Source organism: Anser cygnoides, chromosome 18, assembly GCF_040182565.1.
Source record: "Anser cygnoides isolate HZ-2024a breed goose chromosome 18, Taihu_goose_T2T_genome, whole genome shotgun sequence".
Taxonomy (NCBI): Eukaryota; Metazoa; Chordata; class Aves; order Anseriformes; family Anatidae; genus Anser; species Anser cygnoides.
This window is the reverse complement of record NC_089890.1, coordinates 11,256,896-11,281,717: the sequence shown is the minus strand read 5'-3', so window position 1 is coordinate 11,281,717 and position 24,822 is coordinate 11,256,896. Positions and strand designations below refer to the sequence as shown.

Genomic DNA, 24,822 nt, shown 5'->3' with positions numbered 1-24,822 from the left:
AATACATGAAAAATGTCTGCTGTCTTTCTGTTTAGTTACTGTTCTGTGATATTTTTTGTATTAGTTGTAAGAAATGTACACCAAGGCATGTCCTGAAAAATGTTTCTCTTTCAAAACATGAATACCTATTATTTATTACTGCTTACAAGCCTATTTAGGGTAAAATAGTAAAAATGGGCTTGAAAGTCTCATGGGTCTTAATCAGAGATAAATTGCGAAAACACGGAGTGACTTCAACCACGGAGAGCTATTAATCACACCGATGATACTTTAGACTTGCTAACAGTATACTTAGGGCCATGTCACAATGGTTTGCTGTATATGAAAAGAAAGAAGACTTAATAAAGGCAGGAAGAGCAGTGTCAGCAATCCAAAAAGCAGTTTGGTGCTGGGCGTGCGGGCTGACCGCAGTGCCACGACCAGCGCGACCGGGCCCTGCCGTGCCTGCCTGCCGTGCTGCTGGCAGCTGCTCAGCGCAGCAGAGGAGCACCTTGTGTCTTCAGGAGATGTAAATCAAGCATGTGCTGTGCCGATTCAGTGCCCTGATTCCTTCCCGTTACCTTCTGCCTGTTGTGGCACCAGTTGGGGAGGCCGAAAGCTGACTTTGGTAACGTCTTCCTGCTCCCCGGGGAGAAGGCAGCGAGGGAGCGAGCCGCTCTGCGCTGCACGGCGCTGCCGTGCGCCGGCTCGGCTCTCCTCTCGCTTCAGAGCAAGCTTGGAAATCTCACCGTGTTGCAGGGAGCTTTTGAAGTAGGCCCCTCCGTGAATTCAGATGAGTCTGGAGTGCCCAGTTCAGAAATTAGAAGTAAGTTATTGCCCCTTAGTACAGAGAAGGCAAAACTCAGTTCCGGTAGGCAGAGGAAGGGTGCCCAGTTAGCTGCAGTACGCCTCGTGCAGGCTGCGTGAGGGGCTTCCTCTGCTCATCTAGACCATATCCTTGTGGGTCTTTAAGGAAAACAAATAAAAATACCCAGAACAGCACAATCTATTTCACAGCCGGCGTTTGCTGCCATAGCCACTGAACTGCATGAGAGGTCAGCGATACTTCAATATGCTCGGGACCTTGCCCTCTCCCAGGGAAGAAGCTGACCGTGGCAGGGAGCAGTGCTCCTGCTTTAAAGAGAAGGAAGCCACTCTCACTTCGTGCCTTCCTCTGCCTTTGTGTAGGTCTGTCCCAGTCCTCGCTTAACTAAGGAATGGGCCCTGTGCGAGCGGTGCGGTTGCTGTGGTGCATCGCAGTGCTTGGGTAGCAGACGTACAGGCACGAGTACCAAAGGAGTAAGAGTCTCACCTGGAGGGCACTGGGTTTGGAGCTCTGCCTTGCTTCCCTACTCCTTGAAATAGATGTGTTCTGTGGCCAGCTGCTCGTATTTAAAAGCTGCTACCTTTTAGGAATCGAAACTGAGCAAAATAAAAGAGTTGCAGTATTTTCAAAGTCTGGGTTAAACCAGATGGAAGAGCATATTAATTTGGTCACCAGTTAAACTGGAAAACACCCTAAGAGGGCTTTATTTAGGGTAGGAATACTAGGGCAAGACTCTAGAAAATCCTGTTTGAAGCATAGGATTTGAGAGAGGTCACTGTGCCACACTGCATTTGAGGAGCATAAATTGTAGTATGGCTAGAAAAATAGTGGAAGCAATAAACAAATGTAGCTTAGTACATGTCAACCGAATTGTAAAGATTCACTAAAGCTTTGAAGTGTCAGAACTTCAAAAATCATTCTTGTTTAGTTCGGTATTCGACGTGTAAAGCAAAATCTGCACGTATAGGAGGAAAAATGCATTCAGCTTTGCACAGTCATAATTCGCCTGTCATCTCAATAAACTCCTTAAGACGTACTTGTTCCAAAGGTTTGTAACGTTATTTCCCACCTCCTTTACTGTTCCTGTACGTCTGGGAGGACGTCCAGGTAAGAGCATCAGCGGCACCAGACACACGCCAGCACTGCAGGGCCGTAGGAGAAGGCAGCACAGCAGGGCTGGCGTGCGGGGGAATCTGACAAGCCGTGCCAGTTACACTGGATAAGCAGCCACGCTTAAGTGGCCAAAGCAAACGAACGTGCTCAGATGTTTGTCCTCTGCTGATCTCTCCGTTGTCCCCACTGACTGTGACCTTATTGCGTTGCCGTTTAGAATGTCCTTCTCTTCCAACCTCAACCACTACGGGATGGTCCACGTAGCCAGCGTGAGTGACGTGCTGCTAGACAACTCGTTCACTCCGCCGTGCCAGCGGATGGGTGGAATGGTCTCCTTCCGCACCTTTGAAGATTTTGTCAGGTACGCGGGGAAGGGGGACGACTCTTTGTGGCGCCAGCTTCCTAGGTGGGCCCAAAGGGAACCGAGCAAAACCTTTGTCACTGTCTAGAGTCAGGTTTGAAGTGGTCCCAATCTCGTTTGTTAAGCTTTTGGGGTGTCGGGTGGTCATTTATTTGGATCCCCTCATCTGTCTCCTTGAGATAACTCAACGTTTCAGGCTGCTGTGAGAGCACTTTGCAGCCAGAAGGATCGGCATCTTGAATTTCTGCTGACTGGAGATCATTTGCAAATGTGCTGATTGCCAGGGCTCTTGTTCATGCGTATATATGTGGGAGGATGTTTCCTTTATGCTTTCAACCTTTTAGGGGTTGGCAAAAAAAAAAAGCAACTACAAAAACCAGCAGAGCTCCTAGCAGTGAGGAATGCCTGCAACCAGAAGATCTGTGGCAATGTGACAAGTGCTGGAAGATCCAGGCTCTGCTTTCATTTGAGGGGTGGAGGAGGTTACTGCCTCCTCATCTTTTGAGTTTCAGTCCTGCAAAGGGAAGGAGTACTTTTCCCTCCCTCCCCCCTTACCAGTGTGATTTGTGGATTTTAGTGCTGTATGCTTTCGGTGAGCTAGCAGCAGTGTGGTTGTGACTAATACTCCTCTGGTGTATTTCAGAATCTTTGATGAAGTGATGAGTTGTTTCTGCGACTCTCCTCCCCAGAGCCCAACCTTCCCTGAAGCTGGCCATGCTTCCTTGTATGATGAAGACAAGGTACAGTAATTTTTTTCTCTTGAGGTTGCTCTCGGTTTGGAAATGGACGGCGTGCAGAATGCTGCAATGACTGCAGGCTAGATACTTTTCACTTGTTCGAGTGCTGGAAGCAGGAGTTAAGAGCTTTATGTATTTATGTATGTGATTTGTTCGCTTGTTCACAGCAGGTGAATAAAAGTAGGTGGCCATTTCCTGACTCCGTTCTAAAGCTACATCTACGTTTCTTACTCTCCATGTAAATTCAGATCGTTGCTTTTAACATCAGCAGAATTCCTGGATTGATCCGTGGCAGCGTAACTGAGAGTTTAAGCCATGAGCAGGTCTCCAGGCCTCCTCTGTGCCTTGCTGTACCGAACTACATGTTCCACAGCCTTTACTTTAAGTCTGACTTGCTGTGTTTTCTGTCTTACACTCTTCCTAGTCACTTTACATTCTGATCTTCCTTCTCCTCTGCCTCTTAGAACTGTTTCGAGGAGAAAAAAGAGAGTGAACCCCCTACAATTTTTGCACTGACACGGAGAGCAGGTGCAGAAGGAGCAGATGGTTTTTAATCCTTAGTGACAGAAGAAGCGCTGTCCTTAGCGACACAGGTAGCTGCTCCACTGCTCTGTCCTGCCTCCCGGCAGCTGGAAGCTCTGCTGGAATGCAGTCTGTGTTCAGAATATGGCTTAGTTTAAAACTTACCCATTGATCTTGATGTGTATAAGAATTGTAGCCTTGTTCGAGAATATTACCATCAACCGCAATGTCTGCAGGTCCCTCTCTTTACCACCTCCTCACCTCACCAAGGAAAATTTCCTGTTCATATTCAGTTTTTCAGAGTTAACTGCAAGATCTTGAATACTAAATTTGTCATTTCTTGAAGCTTGAATGTAATCGATGCTTCCACATTATTTCATTTTGTTGTAGATAGGAAAACACACAATGTTTTGCTCTTACACTTTGAATTTGCTTAGTTTCATTACCTTTTGAGATGCCGAAGTCCTCTTATGCCCCGCCTGTACTGCATCTCATAAAGAGAGGCCCTGACCCTGCATTCTTTTTGCATCCAAATGAAGCACACTTGAGTTTGCCAAGTCAGATGTGACCATCAGAATTGGATCCTCTGAAGCTGCTGTTAGCGGACGTTAACACTTACTTCTGCGAAATTATGAATCCGTGAGGCTGCTTGGTCAAGGATGTTCCCTCGTATTTCTCCTTACTTTACAGCAAGCTCTGCTGAAGTCGTTTCTTTCCTATGGGACCCGTGTTTTAGAGTTGTATTTGAGGAGCCTCTTTGGACAATGCATGCTTTTTATGTTGTTAACAATTTATTTATGGAGGACATTTTCTTTAAATCGCAGGCCGCCCGTGAGGAGCCCATTCACATTCTTAACGTTGCTATTAAAACTGACGGTGATGTTGATGATGATGGGCTGGCAGCCATGTTCAGGGAGTTCACACAAAGCAAGGTAAGTCACCTCAGTTCTCTCTCTGGAACTACCTAACTGCACAGGACAGCTCTGTCTGCTTTGGGAAGAGTCAGCATTCTCCTCAGATATTTTTTTCTGAAGTGAATAAATAAATACGACAGTTACATTCTTAATTTATCCCATCTAAAATCTTACCACTTATTTGACTGGATGTAGCTACACCCTTCTGAAGCCTCCAGGGTAGGCCATGAAAAACACACAACAATCTTTGTTTCTCTTTGCAGTTCTTAATGGTCCGTTCAAATCCATCAGCTCAGGACTTTTTCCCTTTTAATTTTTGATAGGGTAAGAGACCTTCAAGGTTTTAAATGCATCAGGTGGTGTTTCTGTCACCAGGTGGAGTTGATTTGGTATGTTTTGCTGCTCCTTCATAAAAGCAATGGGATTCCCTTCCGAGTACCAAGAGTTAGTCCTGTGGTCACTGTGAGGGAGCTTGTGTTGGGGACAGCCTCCGTGTCCGCTCTGCCCTCTAGTGCCTGTCTTCATTTGCTTTTCCTCATCGGTACAAAGAACTCAGAGCTTGTTGGTATGAACAGCACACCAGGCAGTGGGACCTGCTGCACCCACAGCACCTGCAGCGGCTCTGGGAGCACTGAGAGGCTTTTTTCTAACTTCACTTCCCATTGTGGGAGGGGGTAATACATCTGCAGAAAGGAGGGGTTCCAAAATGGGACGGGTTTCTACTTGATTTCAGCAGCTTCCTGTCTCTTTAAGCAAAGAAAATAATCAAATATAAAAATTAAAACTAGTTCTGCTTTTCATCTGCTTGATCATGCTCCAGGCGTTTTATGGGAGGGGGTAAAAGGAAAGAAAGAAAAAAAAATTCCAAAACACATTAAACTATCAAATAGGTTGATCCAAATTGTCCAAATAATCTTCTAGTCCCAGCATGTTGTGTGTGTTTTTTTTAATAGAAATTAGGATCATATACTTGTAAATGACTTGTGGAGGAGATTGAGGCAGTCAGTGTAAATGGAGTTTCTCCAGGTGCTGATGGCTAATCGCTCTGTAATAGCTGTGGACTTGCTGTGAGACCCACATTATTACGATGTAATCAGAATCCTGTTGCTATGCTGTTATTGTCTGCCACTTGTGGAATTTTAAAAGCAATAACAATTTTTGCTTTTTAAATCATGGCATTATTAAAGTTATTTTCTTCCTCTTGCCATGAATATCGGCACTGATGCTCATTTTCAAAGGGCTTAACCTTAGTAAAACATTTCAGTCTGTGCCGAAAGGGGTTGTTTTGTTCCTGGCCTGGCTGAGCTCTTGTTTCTTTTTCGTTCTTCTTCTTTTTTATTTCTTTTGGTTTTCAACTGGAAAAAGGAGGAGAAAGGGAGAAGTTTTACAAAGGGGGGCAAAACTACCATTTTTAACACTTAAAAAAGAACAGTGATGTGGCAAATACTGATGGCACCGTTCATTTGAAATGTGGCCTTACGGAATTTGTTCAGGAAGTAACCAGAATGGGCATTCGCTGATGTATCTGTAAACTCTGTAAAACTTACAGTTTACCACCTGTGTAATACTGACACATCCGTCCTTTGGTCAGGGTTGTTGGTGTGCTGTTTGTGGCAAAATCAGGTATGTGGTACGTGCTTTCTTGGGTCAGTTCCTTATCATTTCCCATGGCCTTACCATGCTTACCTTGTGCTCTCTTCAGAAAGTAATCTTTGAGGGGAAAAAACCAACAACCTTGGCAAATGAATGAGCGTGTATCCTCCAAGACTTGTAACTGACTCTTCTGCATAACTTGTTAGCGAGGATCAGCTGGAAGGCTTTGTCCTTTTAACTTGGTTACTTAGCTCTTCAGCTTTAATGTAGTTACTTGTGTGTGCCACCAGGCAGTCATCAGATGAGAAATGGTAGCTATGAGTAGACCAAAACGGACTGGAAACTTACGGCAGAGATGCAGAAGGATCTGTACAGCTTGTACAGTTTACAGAAAACTTCCACATGGTTTCGATATGTTCCTTTCTGATAATCTCAGTCTCCCTTCCTTCTTTGCCCTTTTGCAGAAATCGGTCCTGATTGAACACGGGATTCGGAGACTGACTTTCCTCGTAGCACAAAAGGTATTGTCGTTTCCCTCATGCTGCTCAGCACTCTTTGGTTACTGGCTCGTAATGGCACCGACGTTTGTTGTATTTTTCACAAATTAAATACTTTGTTAACTATACTTAGTTCTGACTTCACTGGGTTTTGTTCTCTAAAATTTGAAATTGTTTTGATGAATTTGCTTAAGAAAATTAATTTACAATTGTAAACAATCTTGGCACTTCTTGTATTCTTGAATTAATTCATTTTTAATTTTCATTCTAATTGCTAGCTTTCTTCTGCCTTTTTTTTTTTTTCTTCCTGTGTTTGTGTGTTTCGCTTGTAAGGACTTCAGGAAACAGGTCAACTGTGAGGTGGATCAGAGATTTCATGTAAGTAAAAAAGGGTCTAGAACATGGTGGTATTCTTGATCTGAGGCCAAGAGACATGTAAGTGACTCTGGGCTTCTTGTTTGTTTCTTAGTCAGGCGTTTGATGGCAACACTGATGTCAGAGTTAAGTATTTAAATGCAGGAGTGGGCCTCTTGCATTCAGTGGGGCCACTCACATGCTGAAGTGTCTCTCATTATCTGATTAACCCCATGACTGACACATTGGTAAAGATCTTCATTGTTTCAATATTGTTCTGTATTCTAAAATGTAATTAGAAAAAATTGTATTTCGTACCTAGTGTGGTGATTTCTTTAGTCGTCTTACTGATTTTAAAATAGCTTAGAGAAGTGATTGAAGCGACTTGCTAAATTTCACATAGTGACTTAGTGAAGGGGAATACTCTTGGTGCTTTTGCTGCTATGAATTACTTCTTTCCCCTGGGTTTGGCGTCAGTGAGGGTTAGTTTGGCCCTGTCTTCAAGGTGGCAGTGTAAAGCATAAACAGGATTTTCATCCCCGCTGTACCTGCTTTACAACTCTGGAGGTTGTTTGGAGCCTTGAAAGTCCAAGAAATTCGTCCTGTGTTTAACAAACCTGGTTTTAGCCAGCTTGTCACTGCGTGGGAATCCCTGGCCATGGTGCAGCTACAGATGGGTATTAATGAGCAGCTTAGGTAGGAAACTGGGCTCCTTGGAGAAGGGATGGCACCCTAGGCCAGAAACGCCAACCTGAGATGGGAAAGAAGGAAGTGTCAGAGAACTGAATTGGTACGTGGGGAATACAAAGTAAAAGGCTGCGAATAGGCTCTGTAGCACGTATCAGCGATCAGCCTTTACCCGAGTCAGATCTGTTTGCCCTGAGCTGCCGCGTGGTGCTAGGCACTGTCAGGATGCTGCTGGCTCCTCAGCCAGAGGACGCGCCGTGGGATGTCGTCTGTTTGCAAAGTTCCTGGAGTTCCTCTGGGGTCCTTAGTGAGTGTCAGTCTTTATTACCGTCTCCTATTCTATTCCGCTTATTACTGGACCAACTATTAACTTAGCTAGGGCCTGGGCTTGGGTTTGTTTTTGTTTTAATTACAGTCTATATAATTAGTTCCCAGCATGTTGAGGTAATAGAGAGTTGCTCCAGCAAGCTTCCAATTTCTTCATCTCATTAGGTTTTTAACGTGATTATTAGTATAATAATCAACTATGATGATTTCTGTTGTAGCTTTTCACATTCTGCGATTTGCAGGGTGTCTTGATTGGCTAATTTAGGCAAATTATTTTGATTGTCTTGATGATGGTTGGTTGATTAGAACACAGCAGGGGTATAATTCTTCTGCCTAGGAAATGGAGCACTCTTTTGGATTTTGGTACCAGAGCACCGAGAATTTTTGTGTGTGTGCACATCTAATTATTATATTTGCCCACAACACTAGTCAAATGCCTTGAAAGCAATTACATTAGTGATAGAATGAGCATGGACGATGTTAGGAGAAATTGGCAGCGTGCAGGGGGCGTACAGGTAGGAGGGATTTGGAAGAGAAAGGAGGAACGTGAAGTGTCCTCTGCGTGCTGGTTTGGTCAGAGTACAGCCGATCCTCGCGGCCTCGCCTCGGTGCCTGTTGCCTGAACTTTCAGGCGGGATTTCCTGAACTGCTGGCTAGTCTGAAAGGCACGCTCCAGTCAAACACAGGTTATTTTGTTCAGCTGAGAGCTATCAGGTGGCTTTCTGGGGACTGTTTTTTATTGGAGGTAAAGATGATTTACTAGGTGGTTACTTCCAGCCTTAAAAGCTGTGTTGCTCAGTGGAGCCTTATATTCTGTCATTATTCACTGGTTGCACTGAGTCAAGCTAGGGTTGCTGTCCTTCATTGGCAGTGGAGATGTGACACCAGGTCAGATGCCTTCTTCTTCAGGTCAGATACCTTCTCGATAAGTTCTGGCCAGTTGTGTGTGCTGTCTCCTCTCACCTTTAGCATAAATGGCTGGTATTCTCGTGTTGGTACAAAGCATTCGTAAAAGTTCCTCCGCCCAGTGAAAGTAATTCCACAGAAATGAAAGGCTTTGCTTGGATGGAACTGGAGGGGATAGATAGAAGGATGCTGTCTAGTCTTGTTATCTTCTTCTAAGACATGCAGTGCACCACAGAAGGATGTAAACCCTTTGCAATTTGGTAGGATTTTATCTGTGCAATAGAATAGCAGAGAAACCTAATCATGTTTGTGGGATTTTTGTAGACTGCTGTTTAATACACAAGTATAAAGTTCTTTTATTACAATTCATTATTTTCCTTGGGAAGAGAATATTTCTAGCAGTAAAGATATAAAGAGAGCTATTGAATACAGATCATTGTTTTGTGTACATCAGCTTACATAATAGGGTGTTAATACCATTGTGCGTCTCCCAAACATTTCCACAATAACTGTAATAATCGTAGAACTAGAAGAAGTTTCCCACTACTGTGTCTGGACAGTTCCGTCTTATTGTCTGTTGACAATTGACAAGAATAATCAAAAGCCAGTCAAGTAGCATCTATTGTATTGGCAGCGAAGATGGGTCTAAACTACCTCTGCTGCCTTGTTGAGGGTAACTTGATTTTCCACCACTCGGTGATGCTGAAAAAGTAGCTTGGAACAACTTCTATTATCTCCTCTGCTGTGGTGCTACTGCAGATCTGATCAAATGGCTTGCTTTTGGGGGACTAACGTCATTATTTTTATTTTCAAACAGAGAGAATTTCCAAAGTTCTTCACGTTCCGTGCCCGGGATAAGGTAGGTTGTACATCCTGAAACTCTTCTCTAAGCGTTGACACTATCCTTCCCTCACATGGCTGTTCAATGCCAGTCTAAGAGGGAGCTACGTCAGCCCAGCCTCACCGCGTGGTGCGGTATCATCTTCTTCCCACACGCAGCAGTAGGTGTCAGTAACAATGAGGAGTCTCTGGTAATGTAGGATAAAAATTCACACATTTGGAAGCCTGACTTGAGGCTTCTGTTTTTGTGGATTTTATTGGCAGCATAACAAAGGAGGTTAAGAAGCTGATTCGATACCAAAATTACTGGCTTTTGTGAAAAAGAAGTTCTTGGGAGAATGAGCTTGAGAACTTGCTGTCTTGCAGTTTGTGTTCTACTCCCAGCATTTCAACAATTTCTTTTGAATTTTTAGGCTGTTTGTTAAATATGAAAATTTTTAATGGTTATTGTCCAGATTTCCCCATCCTCAGATTTCACCTTGTTAACCCACCCTCCTCTTTTACATCCTTTCTTTCCTGTATGTGCTGGGTGCCTCCAGTTTGAAGAAGATAGAATCTACCGTCATCTGGAGCCAGCTCTGGCCTTCCAGCTGGAGCTGAACAGAATGCGAAACTTCGACCTCACTGCCATCCCATGTGCCAACCATAAAATGCATCTCTACCTTGGAGCAGCTAAAGTTGAAGTAGGAACAGAGGTGACAGACTACAGGTTCTTCGTGAGGGCTATTATAAGGCATTCAGACCTGGTTACCAAGGTGAGTTTTGTCACCCTATGCAAGGTTTCTTTGCAAGAGAGCCTATGAAACTCTGTAAATCAGTGTAGAAATCTGCCTGAAAACACATTGCGTGCACAGAGCACTGCAGATGGGTGCCCTCTCTTTGCTCACACTGGCTCTACAGGAGCATGTCTTCAGAGACCCACTATTCCTGTGCCTCAGGGAGATATTGCTTTGGCCCAAGTGGATAGTCAGCAATCCTTGCGTTTTGAGGCAATAGTTGTTTCGTTGCGTTCCTCCTGCCCTACTGCAGTAAGAATTTGCCCTGCCCAGGTTCTTATTTGTGCTGACCTGAGCAGGTCGGATGGGTCTGTGGATCCAGGGAGTGGGAGTGAGACTGGCTCTGTGACTGCGATTGATCTGATTGAGGGTTGCACGTCCTGCTGAAACTGATGTAGCCTATTTTCTCGGTCAAGTCCTTCTGCAGTTTTTTTAAACACTGTTTACTTGGGCTGTGATTTTTGAGTAGAAAGTAAATTATTTGTTGACAATGTCTGGCAGGAAGCCTCCTTTGAGTATCTGCAAAATGAAGGAGAGCGATTGCTTTTGGAAGCCATGGACGAGCTGGAGGTGGCATTTAATAACACCAACGTGCGCACTGACTGCAATCACATCTTCTTAAATTTTGTGCCTACTGTCATCATGGACCCATCAAAGGTATGGCCTCTTCTCCAGCCCTGAAGTGCTTGTTCTTGGGCTTAACTCACCAGAATGAAATGGTTGTTTGTTGTCTTTTTATGCTAGCCTCTGGGTAGAGCTAGTAGTTTGTTACTACCGGAAAGAAACAGAGTAATGCCAGGGGTTAACCTTGAGTCTGTTGGGATAGTTTTGCAAGCCTTTTAGGTAAAAAGAGCTTTTAATACCTGTACTGTTTGCAAGAACTACTTCTGTGTTTTTTTGTTTTTTTTTTTAATTTTTAGATGTGATGGATTAAAATAGAAACGTTATGTGTTTTTTTTTAATGGAATTTAAATTCAATTTTAGAACGTTAAAAATGTATTTTTGTAGTTCAGCATTTAATTGTAATACATACTGGTTACAAATGCATTCCAGTGTATGATAGACTGAAGTTAAGTTTAACAATCCTTTTGCTGCTGAAAACATAAAGAAAGTTAGAGTCACATAACTAATGGATGTGTCTAACTAAAGATAGTCTTGATGTTGAGCTGCTAAACCAACTTTTTTCAAAAGCAGAGAGCATAGTTTTTGTTTTTGCTAGTTAAGGCACACAATTAGCGTATTTCAAGTGAGGAACCTCTTCAGAAGTAGAGGAGGAGGAAAGCTTTTCTACCAATCTATGAATGAGTATTAAGCGTGAGATTTTAGAACTAGCAGTGTTATTCCTAGAAAAAGGAATTGTCCTTTGGACAATGCAGTTCACTTCCTCTGTTTAAATTAAGAACCAGTTTATCAAAATCAAGGTTTTGTATTTGAAATTATACTTATTTTTTTCATAGCATTTTGAATAACTCCTCTCTCAGGTCATCCAGAGCCTTCAGTTCTCAGGCACTTCAGAGGAACCTGGGATACGCAGCCCCTGGAAGCCCCTTCAAGTGTATGCCATGGCTTTTTCCTGAGCAGCTGTGGAAAAGGGACTTTTTTGGAAAGAATGTTAAAAGCAGACTATAAATTGCCTTCTTTTAATATGCACTATTTGCCAACAGTAGTATATTATGAAGTTTAATAGAACACCAGAAGGCCAAGCTCCAAGTAGTAATTACTTTGTTGATTTAAAGCACAGTACCGCATGTGCCATGAAACATGATTATTGTGCGTATAAGTGCTACATAACTGTTTGTCAGGGATTTCACTTTCTGCATTTTGTAGTTCGTAGCTGTGAGCTATACTTGCAGGAAGAAAGGTCAATGAAGGGGAAGCAGCAGGCATGCTGTGCTTGGCTGGGGTACGTGGTGCCAGGAGGAAAAAAGGATGGGGATCCAGTGCTGGCCCTGTACCTCAGTGGTCCCTGGAATTTGAGTTGAACTCCTGTCTGTCTCAAGGCTTGTTAGGGTGAGAATGGACGGGCCACTGGGGTCCGGTAACAGCCTGGGACACGTGCTGTGGCTTGGAGCTCTGATCTTCTTTGTTCTGGTGCCCCTCCTGTGCGCTGGGTGCCCCTTGGAGCAGCAGAACAGAGGAGGGACAGAAGTGGTGGATGTGTCCTGAAAGTGAGGGACGTTCTTCTTGTGTGTTTTAAGATTGAAGAATCCGTGCGGAGCATGGTGATGCGCTACGGGAGTCGCCTGTGGAAACTCCGCGTCCTCCAAGCCGAGCTGAAGATCAACATTCGGTTGACACCGACCGGGAAGGCAATTCCCATCCGTCTCTTCCTGACCAACGAGTCAGGCTACTACTTGGACATCAGTCTGTACAAAGAAGTAACGGACTCCAGGACAGCACAGGTGTGCTTCCATATGGCTCCATTGTTTTGTGAACAAAGTGTTGGGGGGGGGGGGGGGCATATTATACCTGAAAAAGCTCTTCCGTGGTTTGCTGTGTTTCCAGGTAATATAGAATTGCCATGCAACTTTGCCATAGAAAGGAGAATGTATCGTGAAGACAATCTTGCAAGAGGCATGTAGGTGTGCAAAATGCACTAAGTTTTGTAAAAGTGCATGTCCTCTAATTGTTTTGCGTATACCTTGAGGTATTTGTACATCTGTTTTCCTCTGTGGCAGAGTGCTCAAAAAAGTAATAGAAAAGTAATCACCGTTGATGCTCATCTTGCAGGCCATAATCAAAAATACTATTTATTATATGTTTCCCTAAATAAGTAGAGAAAATCTGTGAACTTTATTCTAAATTCTAAAGGTATAGGAAATGACTTGGGTAGGATGCTATAAAACGGTTGAAGGTGCCTTTATGTCATTTCTATTAAGCATAATAGGCTCTTTTGTAACCGTTGTGGCTATTCAGGTCTTTGTGCTTTTCATGGCACAGGAATATTGTGGTTAACTCAAATACTTGCATATGCTAAAATACATGGACCAGAGGATACGTGAAAAATATTTAAATACAGAAATGTTTACATCTCCCTCTCTAATAATCTCTCTGCCATGCAGTGCTAGCAACAGAATAAATCACTTGGGCAGTGTTCATGTGGAAAGCAGAGTGCTGAGTCACCTTTTCTCCCCCTCTTCTCCATTTAAATTTTTCCAGCAAGCTGCCTGGCTGCACAGCCTGTCCAGTTCTGGAGATCCTAGAACAGATAGTGTCCGTATGCTTTGCTTCATTTCTGCTTTTGAGTGGAGATGAGGAAAGAAAAGGGCGTTTTAATAATCTCTAGTAGCTGATCTTGACCCTCAAGTTCCATTAGTCACTTGTGAAGGTCACCTTTTCTCTTAAACTCTGTCTCTGATGAGCTTTCTGCTTTTTTAAGGGTAGAAGATTGTGCTTGCGTGTGTACAGCTTTTAGCAACTTTTCCAATATTTGATTTTTTTCGGGATATTAAACCAGTTCTATTTAAGCATTCTACTGATAAGAATTACTTCAATTAATAGTTTGAGTAGCTGAGAGGAAGGTTTGTCTTTAAAAAAAAAAAAAAAGACACCTTCAAGCTTTCTGAGCACCTTTGATAGATTTCCCCTTTATGACAGAGGTTTAGTAGGAGGGTTTGTGTCTGTATATATTTTCCTGTTTTTTCAGAGGGTTATTTTGAACTTATATTCAAATTCTCTGAAAAGGTTTCAAACATTACTGATGTACCAGGTGCTTGCTTACCTGGTACCACTCATGATTTTTGAAGAATGGAAAAATTAATTGACCGTGAGAGAAGGATCCCTGATCTCTTGTTCCGCAGTTTCTGCAGTGACGAGTGGTTGTGCTGACCTCAGTACAGGCGTCTCCAGTTCCTGCAGAATTGATCTGAAATTTTCCAGAGGTTTTGAGAATTGTGCCCCAAGTTCAGTAACACTTCCTAACACAGGCACTGTCACAAATGCTTGTTATTCTGGATAAATATTTCTCTCGTTGAAGAAACTATTTCATGAAGTTTCTGAAGACTGAAAAGAACATGACCTTTAATTTGAATCCGAAAAACTAAAATAGGGTTTATTTACTGAATTTTCTCTCGTGTGGAATTCTTCAATTAACTTCCCTGCAATTAGAAAAAGGCCCTGTAGTTTACAGCATTAGATCTGATCACCATTCTGTTAAAAACAAAACAAAACAAAACCACAAAAGAACCCCAGCAAAAACTAATCATGTTGCTTCTGTCAGACATGTTTCAATTAAGCAGCATTTGTACAGTGGTGTCCCAGTTAAGCAGTGCTTTTCGTGTTTATTTCTCAGTTGAAATAGATTTCCTTCCGAGTCCTGGCTGAGTGGAATATATAGTGCCATGAAGCATGGCAGCTGATAATTCATGTTGCTACTCTGGGAAAATCTTTTAAACTTATAATATCAAAACTTCAAGCCAAATGACATATGCAAGTCTTGACCTAGCTTCCATGATCAGTCAGTGGAGATACGGATGCAGTGCTGTTCGACTCCATAAATAACAGAGTTCTCCTCTCTGCTCCCAGCTATCACAATCCATCGGCACAGATACGGTGTCAGGGGAAATACTGGTGAATGTGAAGTCATCTAAGTCACAGGCTTGTTTCTGTGGGGACGTGGCTCTGCTCACTTTGCTTTCTGCTGTGATTCGGTAATAAGTCAATGATGCTCAGAACCATGCCGTTATGGTCCAGCACTGTCTCCAAAGGGTAGTAATGCATGATGAAGCACGGCGTTTCAGGGTATGTGAGCATTAACATATTATATTTGTAGAGAACAGAAACAAGCCTGATCAGTCTGGAATATCCAGATGATTTTTGTTAAAATACGGATGGGGTAGGTCTAAGGAGCCAGCAGGTTAAATCGTAACTGGTCGTGTTTTGTGCTGCAGATTATGTTCCAGGCCTATGGGGATAAACAGGGGCCGCTCCATGGGATGCTGATCAATACCCCGTACGTGACCAAGGACCTGCTTCAGTCCAAGAGATTCCAAGCACAGTCTTTAGGGACATCCTACGTCTATGACATTCCTGAGATGTTTCGGCAGGTAAGTGCCCTCTGTTAAGGCCTCCTGGTTTGTGCTGAAGTTTTGTACCTGCAAAGTACTTCTGTCTGTTGCCATCCTTGTTTGTCAGGGAAAAAGAGTGGCCTTGAATGCCTAGCAATGGTTCCCCAGGGTATATGCAACCATGGATTGATTCTGCTTTGAAAAAAAAAAAAAAAAGGATTCCTTATACGCTGTTGCTGTAGATCCATTAATAAATCTAACAGCAGAAGTTGAAATGTAAACCATCTTGCATTTCGTTTGTTTCTTTGTTTTACCACCCTGTTATCTGGCCTCTGTAGGAGGTTGGACAGTGCAGGAGTGATAGTGCCTAGGATAGGAGTCATACATTATTAGATGTGTTAATGAGTTTCAGAATTGATTGTGTATCTGATTTGCTGGGTCCTGTCCTGAATCACATAATTTGAATTATGCTAATCTGGGTGAAACTGTTTCATAGTTTAAATTCCAAAATAAGTGATGTCCGCTGAATACTGTCAGTCAAACTGGGTGTTGGGGGATTCAGAGTGTTTTGTCCTGAATACTAATTCACAGTAGATTGAATAATAAAAATGTTTGCAGATGATACTCTCAACAAAAATTTATTTTTTCATCCTATAGTCTTTGATTAAACTCTGGGATTCGATGAATGAACATGCATTCCTGCCAACACCACCGCTGCCGTCTGACATACTAACGTACACCGAGTTGGTGTTGGATGATCAGGGCCAGCTCGTGCACATGAACAGGCTGCCGGGAGGAAATGAGGCAAGTTGCACTTTCTTTATGACTACTTTTGTTTCCGTGTCCTGCAGTATATTGTGTCTTGGACTGGGTTTGACAATTGTAATGAAAATTTACCAGGCCAGCCACAAAATCTATTCATTCAGTCTTTCATAGATGAAGTCTCACTCTTGAAAATGGGATTTTTGTTTCATTAAAAATTAATACCTCCCATACAATGGGTATTTTAAACTCTGTAGTAAATGATGATTCCATTTCAAACCTGTTCCTATGCTATTTTTTCCTTCATAATTAAAAAGTGCTCGTTCAGCTATTCCAGGTAACTGGGGTTTATATTTGAACAAAATATGTTTTACAAAACTAAATGGAAATGTTTTCATTTGCTTAAAAAATGAAAAACCAATTTTATGCTTTCCATTTGAATACTCACCTTGCAGTATTTGTGTAGCGCACTAGCAAGGTGTGTGCAACATCCCCCTCTAGTGAATGATTTCCTTGGGACTAACAAGCTGCTAATGCTGTCAGGGTAATAGAGTTACTCCTTCGGCTCAAGCTGGACCAGGCTGTACTGTGGTGGGCTTTTCCTGGTGTGTCTTTACATTAGCAAGCCAAAGATTGCAGCATTAAAATGGCTGAAGAATAAAGCTAACTAGTAGAAGGTATGTTTATTTTTTTTTTGTCCAGGCTAGGTGGGATTCCATAAATGAATGTTTCTGCAGTAATTTAAATTTGAACAGTTCTAAGTGATGGAATAATTTTTTACTTTTTTTTCTTTTTTTCTTTTTTCTTTTTTTTTTGGCACTGTTGAACAGTGCCTTTTACTAGATATCTAAGACTTGCCAAAGTTCTATTCTTACATCAAAAACATCAAGTTTAGTGATGAGAGGAAATAGGGTTTTTTATTTATATTTATTACATGTCTCTTGTCAGGGGAAGGTTTTGACAATCATGTTTTCAGATTGAACCTAATCAGTAAATGGTGACTGTGGGAACACTACTTCCTTGTCTTTTGCTGGCCTATAGAAAAAATGTCTTAACTAGTATAATTATACATGAAATGAACGATTCCCTGCATTCTTAGTGAAAGCTGAGGCTGCGGTGCTGTGGAGGCTTATGCCATCATCTTTCCCTCTTTCTGTGCTCTCATTCAGCGTTTGAGTGGATGGTGGCTAGGGAAATAGCAAAGTCCCTCAGGGATGTAGCTCTGTTCTTGCTGAAATTACAAGCACAGAGCTGCCTGGGCATGAACATGTAGTGTTTACTCTGCCAGTATGAATACAAATAGTCTTATTATAAGAGATTCTGCACCCAAAGACCACCAAAAAAAAAATTAGGAGTTTTTTTAACCCTTGGTAGACTTAGTTGTGCTCAATCCGAAAACAAATGACCTGTCCGTAGTGGTGTGCGTGGTGTTGCTATCTCGGGCACGGGTGCAGGCCCTTCTGTGGCGGGTAGGCCGAGGGGTTGAGTGACTGGAAAGTAAGGCAGAAGATTATAAAACACAACGTTTTCCACATTTTTCAGTCTGCTGAAGATCGTTTCTCATGGAGGTATATGGCAAATTGTAACCTGCCTTTTAACGGCTTCCCAGAAAGGAGGTGAGGGGCTGGCTGTGGAAGTCCCAGCCCCGGGTTCTGTCACGGGGAAGCCCAGCGAGGTGGAACCGAGAGCTGCTCCGCGCGCTCCCCCAGAGCCACGCCGCTAAAAGCTGCTCGTGCTCAGCTGTCAGCCAGGCCTGTCGGCACCTGGACGAGTTACTGTAGGACCATGTGCAGCTGGAATGAGGTTTGAGGCGTTAGTATTGAATTCTGTTACCAATAGCCACTGCACACAATAGCGCTCATTCACACGTGAGAGCGGTCAATCTGAGGAAGAGGTTCCAGCAGCAGGCTGAAGGACAGGTGACATTCAAGGGGTGACGAGCTGCCGAACAGATTCATTCCTCCCTGCTGCACTTTCTTTATCAGGATGAGCCGACTTCAGGCTTTTATGGTTTAATTTCGTTTGGCTGAGGAAACAAATTTTCACAAACGTGCACTGGAGCTTCTCTTCCACATGAAGATGGCTGCAGGGGTGGAGGAAGGGACAGCACGCTAGCTAAATGCAGGGCATGAGCCTTTCCTTTGTTAGGGCTGTAAGTGGATCCATTCTGCTTTTTTGTGATCAGTCTGCACAGCAGCTGGGCAGAGAAACACAGCATCTTATCCGCCAGGGAGTGAAGATCCTTGCAGTAATCCATCTGTGTGGCAGGAGCTGGTGGTACTGCACAGGGAGAGGAGACATGCCGTGAGGAGCTGGAGAAAAAATGTTGGTTCTGCACATCTTCCATGCAATACAACGGTGAACCATTCTCAAAACATGGCATGTTTCGTTGGCTCTCTAAAATGATCTGAATTTGTCAGGGAGAAGTTTTGTCCTCAGGTAGATGTATTTGACTTCAAAATGCTAAAAGCCCATACACACTGAGTACAGCGGAGGTGATTCCCAAGGAAGGACTACCGAGGGGAAGTTGAGGTTGCCAAGCTTTGCAGTGGCTTGCTTGGTAGCCTTAGTCAGAGTTTTCACTGCCTCGGTTTGGTCATATCCTAATACAACGGGAGTACTTTGGGGTGCTGTGAGGATAATTTAAACAAACATGTTTTAAGAGTCTTTGAAATTATACTTGCTAAATAAGTGTTATCATGTTATACAGTGTTTATTCCCTCAGTTTTGGTTAGTAACATGTAATGGTCAGTGCCAGTGGAGCCCGTGGCCTGGAGCTCTCACCAGAGCAGGCCCCAGTGAGCTGCCGGGTGGGAGTGCTTGTTAGGAACTTTCCAAGTAAATATGATTTTTTTTTTTTTCCAGCAAAAGTTGCTGATTTTCTGAAACCAAAATCTTTTGAGAGGTACATTGTGTATTTCTTACTAAAGAAGAAATTTCTGACTGTCATAAATACAGCTGCTGTTTAGTGCATTCAGGCTCTTATTACTGTTGTACGTGTTTTAGATCAGAGACTCAAACACATTCCCCCCACTCAAACTATTCCCCTGTGCAAGTGAGAGCCTTACCATTGCGGTATCAGCTGTGCCGAGGTAGGGCTTGTCTTTTCTGTTGGGGCTGTGCTACACGGTCTGAACAGTTACACTTTCTCTATGTGAAAAGGGGTCAAGGCACTCTTCCTCTTAAAGCATTCAGCTCAGCTGAGTGCCCTAATTGTTTTAGCTAGCTGGCGAAATTGAGAAGCCGGCATAAAATCCAGGAGATTTGTGGTCAGCGTGTTCAACTGGATGTCAACAACCGAAGTTGCAATCCCTGCTCTAATACGGGGCGCAGAGCGAGAGCTTGAAGCTGGGAGTCTCCCATCCTCACAGAGTTTGCAAGCAGTGTTCTGGGCTAACCTGGCTGACGCTGTTTGTCTGTGTTTTCAGGAAAATCTGTGAAATGGGAAGTATCAAGAACTTTCACAATACAAGAGGTTTTTCTCCGCTTAGCTTGTGACCACTTCATGTAACCCACCACCTCATTTGGCAGTAATTATCTCTTTGCTAGTAGTCTCAACAAAGAAGCCAAGGACTTAATGGACCATGAAAATACAACTTGCTATTTATTCCTAGACAGTGCTTGCTCCTTCTGAGCAGAGGATCCCGTGTCTTGTCACGGCCACGCGGGGGAGCTTGCAGTGCTGCTGGCCGGGCCGGCTGCTCTCGTAGCCCAGAAGACATCGCTAATGCGGGGCCTTTTTCCAGTCCCTTGCCCACGCAGTGCAGCCAGAGTTCTTGCTGAAACGCATCTGCTGTGTCTTTGGACTGCAGACAGAATCCTGGACGTTGCCTGGAGCTCTCTGCTAGATGGTGTTTGTTCCGGATCCTTCACACTAAGCTCATGAACCGTCTCCCGGTCTCTAGTTACCCTTTCTTGTGTGCCCTCTATTACTGATCTGGCTGCTTTGGCACCTCTGCTTACATGCAAGATTGTTCCAATAAGCTCTGCCTGCTACCATAAAACTTCACTAAGCCAGCACACTTGACAAGACTGAATTCGCAGCCCTAAAAAGTTAAGAACAGTTTGCAAATAATTTCAGAGCTGGTGGGTATAGAAGAGAGCTGAAGGAGACAGTATTTTATCAGCAAAATCAAACACCAGTCAATAGCTCCCTTGTAATGCTCTGGAGTGCATTACTGAATAAAGACTGTGGGACAAACGGGCCATAATTTAATGCACGACTGTGAGCACATCAAGAACTAAGCACCAGAGGATGCTCAGCCTGTCTCCAATGTAGGATAGACTCGAACCATTGAAATATGCAGAGGTTATGTAGGTGGAAGGAAACAAAATCCATTTGCATAAGACTACAAATAACTACATTTACTCTAAAATGTTTTTAAGAAGAGAATTTTACGTTCATACCATTGCCTGGATGCTCATCTAGATTATGGCACAAGACTTCTATCATTCCTGCTAGTTTAATTCTTAACACAAATAAATAAATAATCTGGAAGCCTTTTTGTTTAGTGGCACAATCTTCCATGATTCTGGCTAAGATCTTTGTTGTAGAGGTGTGTGACTGGGACTTTCTACTCTGCTGTTGGGAGGGATGAGTTTGGAAGGATGCAGCACCGAGTCCTGCTGGCAGAGTGTGAGAGCAGCCCCGGGCACCTTGGAGTGTCCTGCTCTGCAGGCGGCTCTCCTCGGGAAGCTGCGCCGGCAGCTCGGCTCTGCCCTGCCTGTCTTCGAAGCCTCTGATGGTGCTCTGCAGTTACGTGGCTGTGCTAGAATAGGGAAAACTCAGAGAGTCCGAAATTGTGTGAATGCAGACAGGCACACAGCGCTAGATTTCAGGAGTGTGCAACAACTCGCACAGTATTAAAAACCTTGTTCCTTGCAGTAGTTCTGCTGCAGACACAACCTGTAGCGTAGTGACACCTCTTCAAATGCCCGTTGGAGATGGCTCTGTTCAGCAGATTAACATATAGGCTGAAATCTCAGTGTAAAAAGGTAATTCCCTCAGCCTGATGGAGAACCCAGTACATTACTTGTCATTCCTGAGCTGGGCGTCAATGTTTTCCTATAGCCCTTTATGTGTTTTGACTACACTTCACCATGATCCTTTGGCACCAGGACCGCACCGCACCATCCGCTGAGAAGACCCAACAAATCTTCAAGGACAAGGAGAAAGCGAGCGCCTGCAGCAACACCCCACGTTTCCCTTCATCTCCGCCTCATGCAGCGTCCCTGCAAAACGTGCCATTTTCCCTATTGGCACTAGATGTCACAGTTTTTCCTTCTCAGTAGCGTAAGGTTCAGAAATGATCCATGAGCTGGAGCGGCGGCAGGCGCTCTGTCCTGTGAACGGGGAAGATCTGGCCGGGTGAAGCTCGGGGTGGCGGTGGGCAGAGGGCTGCTCAAACACCGCTTCGCCAGCTCCCCGCGCCGCCTGCGGCTGCCAGGTGGAGCTAATGAATGTTATACAAGCAGAGCCTAATAGCTGAACTGCATGTTCTGCTCTGTCACCCCGTGTTCCTGCATTTTATGATAGGCACAGGGTGTTAAAGCATCAGCCGGGCTACCTCCAGCAGGTAGATAAGGTAGGGAAGGTGGGGAGTGTATGGCGGCAGTCAGTGAATTGCCAGGAAGGGGAATGGAAACATCTGGGCAGCCGCTTCCCCCACCCCCAGCCCACCACAATTACTGTAAAAATAGTTGCTTCTCTTTGTGTTTCCCAGTCCTTTCCTTGATGAGTTTTGGGAGCAGTCCTGACCCGAAGGCTCTAGTGGCAGTGGGAATGGGTTTAAATAACAGGGAAGCCGGACAACTCTCCGTGCCGCACAGCGAGTGGCGTCTCCTCATCTCAAACGCTCGTGGTGCAATTTCAGAAGGTGATCCTCCTTTGGCAGAATAATTTTAGCCCCTTTCAATGAGACGCTCGGGTGTCACCGGGAGACGTGGGGGTAGGGAACTGAGCACGTTTTTGTCAGACTGCAGACTGTTATTTTTGGTAAAGGAGGGAATGTCTTGTGACAAGCGGAATACAATATAAATTAACAGAGGGTCCCCCAGCATCACTGGAAGCTATTTTTTCCCCTCTTATAAGCCAAGATCATTTGATATAACCTAAAGAGTAGGAGGTGTGTGGAGCATAGGACTGGTGGGGGTTCTTTCGAGTCCTGTTGGGGTTGGGATGGATACGTGTTGTATCGGTCCGTGGAGCCTCTGGTAGTGAACGGGAGCTGTGGAGCTAAGCACAAGTACTCTGTGCTCCCCTGAGTTGTTCGAGGGGTTGGTATTCCTGCAGGTTGGTACCCTCAGCGTGCTGTTTCTCACACTGCTGTAGACACAGAAAAAGGACTGGTTTTTTTTAAAAAGCTCCACGTATGTTGTAGCAATACGACAAGTTAGAGCTTTGAAAAGGCTTTTCTTAACAACTGGAGGTTATGAGCCTCTGATACACATCTCTGAGCTAGAATTTATGGTTATTTAAAAGATGAATTTTAGAAGTTTATAAGAATATAACCCAGTTTTCTGGAAGTATTTTGAAATCCTCAAATACCTGCAGCACTAGAGCACAGCTTTTGTATTTTGATGTGAATGTTTGAAGACCTGTATACAGAAAGCTCCTAATAAAGGTTTTCCTTTGGTCTCCGTAATCCACAACTTCACGAGATGCAAACTATTTCAGCTCAAGTTTTCAGGCTTTACACCCTGCCTCAGGAGAAGTTATTTATTGCTTGGTTTTGAAAATTTCATCAGCACTACTTCTGTTCTGGTGCAAAAGCAGGCAGTGCTGCTCCCAATTAATTCTGAGGGCTTGGACAGGAACTTGAATTTGATGGAGAATTTGGTCGGGGTTCAACAAGATGCCCTTGGCTATCCCCAAGAGACATGGTTCCAGCTTCAGACCTTGCAGCACACAAATCTATGAGGTAGAAACTAATTCTGCAGTCTTCAGTGGCTTTTTTGAGCTTCCCTTTTGGCGCTGTGCATGCCCACCCTCTGTCAGTGAGCCTCAGCCAGCCCTTTGCTGCCTTGCCATCCGAGGGCCGCTTGGTGTGGTGAAGGGAACCCAGGCAGGAGGAGTTCACATCTCGTTCCTTTCAAGCGGCCTTTCAGTGCCGCTACCTCACAGCTCCGTTTACCGAGCGGGTCTTTGTCACGTCTCGTCCTGGAACCGCTTCTTCGCAGCTCCGTCCGCTCGGCCCCGCGCTGCTCGGAGAGCCCTGCCCGGCGTGTGCTGGGCCGTGCCTCCCGCGGCCGCTGCTCGGGCTGCCGAGTGCCGCCTTCCTCAGAGCCAAGGAGAGAGCGGAGCAATCCTGGGCTTCGGCATCCCCTCTCTATCAAGGCACGAAGTCTGAAGGCCTCTAGCAGCCCATCGTGCCCTCCTTCTGGGAGCTGGTCCTTGTTGAAAATAAAATTTTACAGCTTTTGGGCATGTGTAAGTGCAGAGAGGCTTTACTCCAGATATGAAATTGTGGGCATCAGGCTCAAATGGCGAAATACAAAACTAGTTAGGGCCGCGTCGAGTAACATTTCTGGGGACGTGTTTGATCCCCTAATAAAACACGCCTCGTCCAGTGCTGTGCAGCAGTCATCAGCCTTCTGGGGTCAGCGGACACTGGTTTAGCTTCTGAATAGGCAGAGGTTGGTTAGGGGGAAAACAGCACGCGTTCCTGTGCCCTGCCAGCGTCACGGCGTGGGTGCACGGCAGCAGGAACGGGGTTTTGGTCATGTTCAGCTGCGGCTCTCCCAGGGCCGGGCTCCACAGTTGTTGCATTTCCTCTCTTGTAACTTTAGCACGTAATACACACTGACGTTCAGCTGTACTTACATTTTATGTATATTTCTAGCGTGTAAAACATAGGGCATAGCTGCAGCAGATCGGGAACCAGACAGCGTTTTGTGCCAGGGTTCTTTAGGTTCAGCTGTCCTACTTCGAGGCTCTTTGAGACCCACATCCAGCTCTCCAAATCTGGAGGTGAACGAATAAAACGAAGCATGGCATAAAGTACCTGGGCTCAAACATTATCCTAGCTGTGAGAGAGAAAAACGACGCGCTTGGCCCGGCTTGAGCACAGATGCCGCCGCAGACCGGGCTGTTCCAGCTTCTGTCGGGTTTTATGTCCGCTGCGCTTCCCCAGGAGTTGCAGGTCCTGCAGGGAGGAGGCTGGGGGGCTCCTGCTGCCTGCAGAGCTGCCCCCCCGGCGCCGGCCTCCCTTCGCTCAGCGCCGTCCTGCTTCGCGCAGGGAGCCTGCAGCCGGTCGCTTCCCCATTCCCCTCGATGCCTGTTGTCAACAGCCCCGGCTGCCACTGGCAGTCAATTTGTAACTGCATCAGTGTGTGTATTACCGGTCACATCGATAGCGCAATTAATGTTGAAGTCAATTTTGGTGTTAATTTTAGGCCATGATTAGTGTTGACACTGTGTGTCAAACTAACGGCGTTTATGAGCGCCATGAAAACGAACCTTAGTTAATATCATGTTTTTACTATCCGTTAATGGCTGCATTAAGGCAAAGAGCTAGTGGGAGAAGGTGTGTGTAAAATTATATATATAAAACTTGTGCGTAATGTATGTGTGTCAGGCAGTCCTGCCTTGCTGGTGCTATTCAGGGAGCAAATGACATCTGA

General features: G+C 44.5%; 1 protein-coding gene across 10 annotated transcripts in view; it reads left to right on the top strand.

The window, feature by feature from the left end:
• Positions 1-24,822, top strand: part of ACACA (acetyl-CoA carboxylase alpha) — a 135,318-nt gene that overhangs the window by 63,245 nt on the left and 47,251 nt on the right. For 7 of the 10 annotated variants that reach the window (XM_066979529.1, XM_066979530.1, XM_048074033.2 and 4 more), the window contains 11 exons: positions 2,136-2,279; positions 2,923-3,019; positions 4,363-4,470; positions 6,510-6,566; positions 6,876-6,920; positions 9,634-9,675; positions 10,196-10,411; positions 10,934-11,089; positions 12,631-12,834; positions 15,322-15,477; positions 16,096-16,242. In XM_066979529.1, coding sequence (XP_066835630.1) covers positions 2,136-2,279; positions 2,923-3,019; positions 4,363-4,470; positions 6,510-6,566; positions 6,876-6,920; positions 9,634-9,675; positions 10,196-10,411; positions 10,934-11,089; positions 12,631-12,834; positions 15,322-15,477; positions 16,096-16,242 — 1,372 coding nt within the window. Of the gene's footprint in view, positions 1-2,135; positions 2,280-2,922; positions 3,020-4,362; positions 4,471-6,509; positions 6,567-6,875; positions 6,921-9,633; positions 9,676-10,195; positions 10,412-10,933; positions 11,090-12,630; positions 12,835-15,321; positions 15,478-16,095; positions 16,243-19,628; positions 20,757-24,822 lie in introns of those variants that run through there. The other 3 variants (XM_048074035.2, XM_048074034.2, XM_066979533.1) reach the window with 2 other exon arrangements.